This window comes from Drosophila miranda, chromosome XL (genome assembly GCF_003369915.1).
Source record: "Drosophila miranda strain MSH22 chromosome XL, D.miranda_PacBio2.1, whole genome shotgun sequence".
In the NCBI taxonomy this organism is placed as follows: Eukaryota; Metazoa; Arthropoda; class Insecta; order Diptera; family Drosophilidae; genus Drosophila; species Drosophila miranda.
Genome location: NC_046673.1, coordinates 16,133,947 through 16,140,454, shown reverse-complemented (window position 1 = coordinate 16,140,454; position 6,508 = coordinate 16,133,947). Strand labels below are relative to the sequence as shown.

The window sequence follows — 6,508 nt, the reverse complement described above, 5'->3', positions numbered from 1 at the left end:
TTTGATTTGAACAGCCTACTCTGCACCTATGAAAATATTTCAAAACTGAGATATTCCAATGACAAATTTCGATTGCTCTTATTTGAGCGAAATAAGGGTATCTAAAGCCTCGACTTTATTCTTTGTTTCTTTTCCTTGTTGTTTTTGTTGTTGTTTTACTCGTATGTAAAGTGCGTAAGTTGTGCCTTAAGTCTGGGGACCAGAAGCAGAACCAGAGCCAGATCCAGAATCAAGGCCAGGAACAGGAACAGGGACAGTCCCAAAGCCCAAGTGGAGAGGGTATGTGGTGATGGTACGGTGGGTTTTCTGCACTATTTTACATACGTAATGCGAACTTCATGGGCCGAGAGCTCATAAGCGCCGTTGGCCAAAAGCTTTGGAAATTAGCGTTGCTTCTACGGACCACAGGGTGGCAGGAGGCTGGAGGTGGGAGGCGGGAGGCCGTAGTCAGGTTCCGGATGAGCGCAGTGGTGGCTTTAGGCGGGAGTGGGTTTGGTAGCATGTGTGGCACATGTGGTTGGGTGTGGGTGGTTGTGCCAATCATCGGGGCACCGGATCAGGCCATCAAAACATATCACGTTTTACCTTGACGAACACGAATCGAATTTCGAGTATTTTAGTGGAAAATAACCAGCACGAACGGGGTTTGCCGAAGAGAGAGAGAGCCGAAGAGTCAACCAGAAGTCTCCGAGATCAGAGAATCATTCTGTTTTAGATCCTAAGAAGGGATACGTAATGAAATGAAAGCCCAAACTCGTCGTGTATAAAAGTGTAAGTCATTTTTGTATAAAATTTTGTTCACAAATCGACAAAAATGTTGTACAAATGTTCGTATAATTGTAATTAAAGCTCAGATTTTGAAATGCGTCTACTTCCAAAATCGTACACTGCGGAATTTACTCATCTTCGTGGTTCTGTAGTTTTCTGTAGTTAATTGCTGTGATCTTGCTGTCAAAAGAGGAGTCGTCTCTCCATCTTATAGAACATTTTGGGCTATCTTGATGTGTTTTGAAAAGATTAAAAGTTGGCCCCCTTCGGCTTTGTGCGTGGGTCAGGTCTGCGAACGGGCTCGGAATCGCGAGCACTGTAGTGGCGAGCGTGTGGCATCGGGAGCTTTGAATTGGCAATGCCCAGCTGTTGGTCCTCCAGAATTTGGGGCATCGGGTCGTTTAATTGTGGCATCTGGATTCTGGTCGGCGAAGGTTGTATGGCCGTGAATATGCTGCTTGGGGGTTCGGACTCGGGAACGCCTCCGTAGATCCTCGTTGTGTTTGGGACCTGGTGATTGTTGTGATTCTGGTGGCTGTGAAGATTGTGATGATTTTGGCTATTGTAATGATTGTTGAAGCGCTGACCGTCGTGGAAGCGACTGTGCTCTCCTATAGCGTGGAACTTAGCCGGGCCGCTGGATGCTGAGGCAGCCTTCACGTGAGCCCATGGCGTGCACCCGAGGACCACTGATGGATGCAGCTGTCGATGGGCCCGCGAAGTCGAACGTTGGGACTTGCGTTGTGGGCCACGTGATGTATTCCGTGGTGGAGCACGTGTTTGGGCTCGTGATTGACTACGTGGTAAAGAGCCAACGGGAGGCCAAGTTTGCGGGCCCACCGAAGTCGATGAGCTTGCTTGGTGGGCCCCTGTTGGCTGGGCACTGGCGGAAGATCCACCGGATGTGTTGCGTGCTGAAGCTCCAATCGGTGGCCATTGGCTGGGCTCTTGGTACATCAACGGTTGGGCCACAGTTCCAAATGGAGCTTTGAATGGAGCTGCAGCTCCTTCGGTGACATTTTGACACCATGGGGCGCTTGCTTTTCCATCCACTGCAGTACTTTGTGGAGGCGATTGTTCCTCAGCCTCCTCTGGAGATCCATTAGGAGTGGGCACGGGAGTCGTTGCTGCAGATGACGGTCCTTGAAGGGTTGCTTGTGAAGATCCTTGAGACCCTGGGGATTCTGGAATAGTCGCTAGTCGTGCAGTGTTGAGAGATCCTTGCATGAGTCCCTCTGGAGATCCTTGCATGAGTCCCTCTGGAGATCCTTGCATGAGTCCCTCTGGAGATCCTTGGACATCGCCCTGAGAAAACTCAAATGGAGATCCCTGGGGCCCTAAGGGGGGGGAGGAAAATAGAGACCCATGTAGAGCTGGTGGCAGGCCCCATGTTCGTCGGCCACTAGCTGTCGAAGATCCACTTATAGACCATAGGGAAGATCCGTCAACAGTAACTGACGACGATGCTGGCAGACCACCAGATGAAGAGTCTGGTACAGATCCTGATAGAAGAGACCCTGGAGGCGATCCTCTCATAAAAAGATGCATTAGATTACTTTGTGCACTAAAGCGCGAACCTTTTTTGAAACCGTCGAATGGGTCGTAGGCAGGTCCCGGACTCATGGCCCGATACTGTACGTTGTTCGGGGCCGTAGGCCGATACGGATTCTGGCCAATATCCTGATTCTGGTCCTGGTGCTTATTCTGCTTCGGATGGTCCTTCTGGTCTTGTTTCTGATCCTGATTTTGGGCCTTGGCCTCGGCTTCGGCCTGGGCCTGGGCCTGGTTCGAATTCTGGGCCATCCATTCATAAATGGCCTTGTAACGCACTTCGAGCAGCTCACAAAATTTGCGCTCGGCCACCAGGTGCTGGCCGATAATCTCCTGCTGAAAGAGCTGGCGCTGCATGTGGGTGGGCAGCGCGTCTCTGATGTACTGAGCTATTTTGCAGCTCCTCTGCTGGATGGTCACCAGATCGTTGTAGAGAATCTCGTTCGTGTACTCCAGTGGTGCCTCAGCGGACTGCGGATCGGGGCTGGCAAAGTTAAATGGCACCTCCTCCTCCTCCTCCTCCTCGGGTACTGGCGGCATTCCGAAAACGTCGGAGGCTCGGGGCTGCTGCCAGTTTGGCTGTGCCGCCTTCCCCTCGTATATCGTCTGCATCGGTCGCACCAAGAGCGGCGTCTGTTTTGCATCCTGGTTCCAGGCTGCTTCTGCTGTGGCATTATGTGGTGCCTGGTATATGGGGCCAGCCTGCTCGCTGCTGGACGATGAGCGCTGCTTCTGGTTTTCATCGCCCAAGTTGGGGCGGCTTGGGTCCGCCACGGGCGGCACGAATGTTATTTTACTAGCTTTGAAGTATGTCTGATAGGGGTTTCCCCACTCCGGTGCGAAACTGTTCGGAATGCCATCGTCAGCGTCACTGCACAAGTTCGGGTTCAGAGTCTTCGCTGTTCGCAGACGGATGGCCCTCTCCGCCCCGATGGGCAGCAGGGGCGGCTTGTTTCCCGGTGAGCCACTGAACATACTTTTCAACTTTTGAATAAAACGAAAGGAACTGTAAAAGATTTCCAAAACTAAACACAATTATTTTCACAATTTAATTTTTTGTTTTTCGTTTTTCGTTTTTTTTTTGTTTTACTTGCCTTTCGAACTGCACCGTTTTATCAAATATGAACAACTGAAAAACTGTGAAAACTGCACAACTAAAGGCAGAAAATTAAAAGAAAGTTTAGCCAAGGCCTACTCGCTTCCCCAACAACTGACAATTAGATGACAATTTCTCGTACGAAAAGCAAGGGCACACTGTATGCAATACTATCAACCCTACCCTAGTCAGAAAGCACACGGGAGTATTGGAACCAGTCGGTGTACGAGTAGTCCATGCTCCGGCTATCGAAAAATAAACAAAAATATTCCTTTTGTGTGTCGTAAATTGTATTGGTAAATTAGTTAGCATTCTCTGGGCATAAAGATAAAAGTATTGATATAAAGGCTATATTTTCGTTCAAACATCTTTGAAATTTACCGGCATTTGTTCCGTTATGTTGCCAAACAATAAACAATTTTCTTGCTGGTATCTTCAAAAGCTTTATTAATTTCATATGATATGTCGCCTTAAGAGCTGTTTTCAAATAATTGATAATTTTACCCTTCTCTGAATTCCATACGGCAAACAACTCTGCATTTTCGAATTTGAGGTTATGCTCTATTAATGCAAGTTCCAAGAATTTTGGTGAAAAGTGAAAGGGACAGTGATAAATGATAAATAATGATAAACTGTGCCCCGTAAAACCTATAAAAATGCGTAAGTCCTTTTAATCAAAACAAATTAAACAAAATATGAACTGTTCTTTATACTAAACTCCCTCCAATCACTTCCGACCAAACAGCGAGCCAGGGTCCAGGCTCAAGAGGTTCCTATTCGAGAGATCGATCACTGAGTGGTATCCACATTTGTCCACTGTTCGCGTTGTGGAGCTGTAGCAGTAATCCACCCAGCCAGCAAAATTGGATCCATGCTGCCTCCCAGGGGCGCATCTCTAGCTATCGAAGATTGCGAAAAAGTATTTTTTACTCGTTTTCTTTATGTCTTTCATTAAATATATATATATTTTTTATTTGATACGTCTCTTTGCGGGGCCTGTGCAAGGACATCATACCGAATGTACAGCGTGCCGCTCCAGACCAGTCCACCTACGAAGCCATCAAGCATAACTTCTCCAGCTGCCCGACTGTCGCAATGAGGTACAAGTATTAGTGGATCTGTGATGCCCTACTGGATAAGGATGGGTCACTGGCTATTCTTCGAACAGAGACAAAAAATTAAGGGGTTCACTGGAACGTTTATGATGCCTATTGCACCACACTAATCGCCTCAGAACCTATCGATATTGGGTTCGAACGAAAAAACAGTCGCTTCAAACTGGAAAAATTCTTCGCAAAACCGAAGCAATTTAGTATTTTGTATTATTTGGATTTTCAGCAATGCAACATGCATCAAGAAATCCATCATTGAGCCCTGATCAAGCAGTGCTGTTAAACGTAGACTATTTCTCCAGTTCTCCAAACCGGAAAACGATAGCTTCAATCAGGAATAAAGGAAATGAAGTTTTCCAGCTAAGTTCTGTGCATCTCCCACCCATCCACGACAATCAAATTGTAAGGAAAACGATGTTCAGGGAAACTCCCAGAGGAATACACACGAGTATTCGTACTTTAAGCTCTTCGTTCTTGTGATCTGTTTAAATCGCCCCCTTCTCTCGGCGTTTTCAATTGCCCAAATGAGTTTCAAGTCCAAGTCACACTCCCCTTCCTCTACGGCAGCCTCACCCCACCCCATTCCACCCCACTCCACCCACTCCCATGAAGAGTGGCCAGGCAGGAACTTTGATCTTTGCATTATGCAATATATGTATTGAAATTTGAAGCGCGTTGATGTCTGGATATATTGGCCAGGAATTGCCAGCAGCTGCCGGCGAAGGACATTCAATGACTTGTGACTGACGCAGACGTGCGGTGTGGGCTGGGGAGGGGACAGAGAGAGTGGCATTGTATGGGTTGGGGGGTGATGCTGCTGGGCTGCTGGGCTGCTGGGGTGGCCTGCCGCACACACACACACATATACGCATCAATTTTTTACGCAGGACTCTCTCTTTCCATGTGGCAGCTTTCTCGTTTCCTGTTTTCGCTTTTCGTTGTTCGTTTTCGTTTTCGGGTTTTTTTTTTTTTGCATTTTTTACTGGACGTCGGGACTTACGTGCGATTACGTTCTTTAGCTTCTGCCACATGTGTGGCACGCGTTTCTGTATGGGAGTGCGAGTGCGTGTGTGTGTGTGTGTGTGTGTGTGTGTGCTGCTACCCCCATTTGACATTCACTTTCGTCTGGACTTTGCCTTTGCCCCTTTCCTGGTGTGTGTGGGTGAGAGTACCTCTATCCACCTCCAACTCGCACTTTCACTTGCCAGAAAAATATAGAAAGAAAGGCCATCTATGGATGCGACAGCTTTTGATACTCTTGCAGGACCCATGATTTCCTTGGCATCCATTAGATATAGTCTGTCTTAATGTGATGAGTCATTAATAATGACATAAAACTCCTTGCATTTTTACCAATTTTTTGATTTGATTTTTGAATTGAATTGTATTACTTCAGGCATCTTCGGAAGGAGCTGCAATGGCTAGACCGATCGTTCTTATGGCAGCTATGGTGTTGTAATTCTGAAAAACAATGAACAAAATTTATATATTTTTAATGTTGCCTTTCCTAGTTTTCGTTTCTATTATTTAAAGACTACAAATATCAGATCAGATACATGTATATGTGTATTTTACAGGGTCTCGCGGTGCCCTCCAACTATCTTGGTATACCTTCCAAAAAGGGTATACAAAAAAAAAAGCGGATGTGGAGAGAAAAACATGCGAATCGTGTGTCTGTCTGTCGGTCTGTCCCTCTATTTTGTTTATTTGACAACATTTCTGTATGCATGTGTTTGTAGTTGTGAGTGTGTTATTTATGCGTGTGTGTCTGTGCTGGCTTTTAAATTTTTCATTCACTTCCATTCACTGGCAGCCCCACAGCCCAAAGCCACAATCGCTTCGACCGATTCTGCTTCGGGTTTCTATTGCAAAGTTTTCCCTCCTAAAATTCAATGTCAACTGTCGGTTGCCACTGCCCCCCCACTGTCCCACCTAATGGCCCCTTTTCGATTGGTGGGTAATTAAGAGATAGAAGTGGAAG

General features: G+C 46.8%; 1 protein-coding gene and 1 long non-coding RNA gene across 4 annotated transcripts; one reads left to right on the top strand and one right to left on the bottom strand.

Annotated features, from left to right (window-relative positions):
• Nucleotides 1–757: 757 nt before the first annotated feature.
• LOC108164854 lies at nt 758–3,622 on the bottom strand. 2 transcript variants are annotated; one of them, XM_017300784.2, is made up of 4 exons: nt 3,414–3,622; nt 2,346–3,325; nt 1,356–2,285; nt 1,072–1,303 (listed from the first exon to the last, which is right to left on the bottom strand). In XM_017300784.2, the coding sequence occupies exons 2-4, from the start codon at nt 3,292–3,294 to the stop codon at nt 1,170–1,172; spliced, it is 2,013 nt and encodes a 670-aa protein (XP_017156273.1). In that variant the 5' UTR covers nt 3,295–3,325; nt 3,414–3,622; the 3' UTR covers nt 1,072–1,169. The 2 variants fall into 2 exon arrangements, with proteins under 2 accessions (XP_017156272.1, XP_017156273.1); XM_017300783.2 differs by having other exon boundaries at nt 758–2,285.
• Nucleotides 3,623–3,635: 13 nt separating this feature from the next.
• On the top strand, nt 3,636–4,381 carry LOC117190950. Of its 2 annotated transcripts, XR_004473897.1 has the most exons (3): nt 3,636–3,844; nt 3,969–4,075; nt 4,161–4,381. It is a non-coding gene; the product is annotated as an uncharacterized LOC117190950 (long non-coding RNA). The 2 variants fall into 2 exon arrangements; XR_004473893.1 differs by having other exon boundaries at nt 3,640–4,075.
• Nucleotides 4,382–6,508: the final 2,127 nt, after the last annotated feature.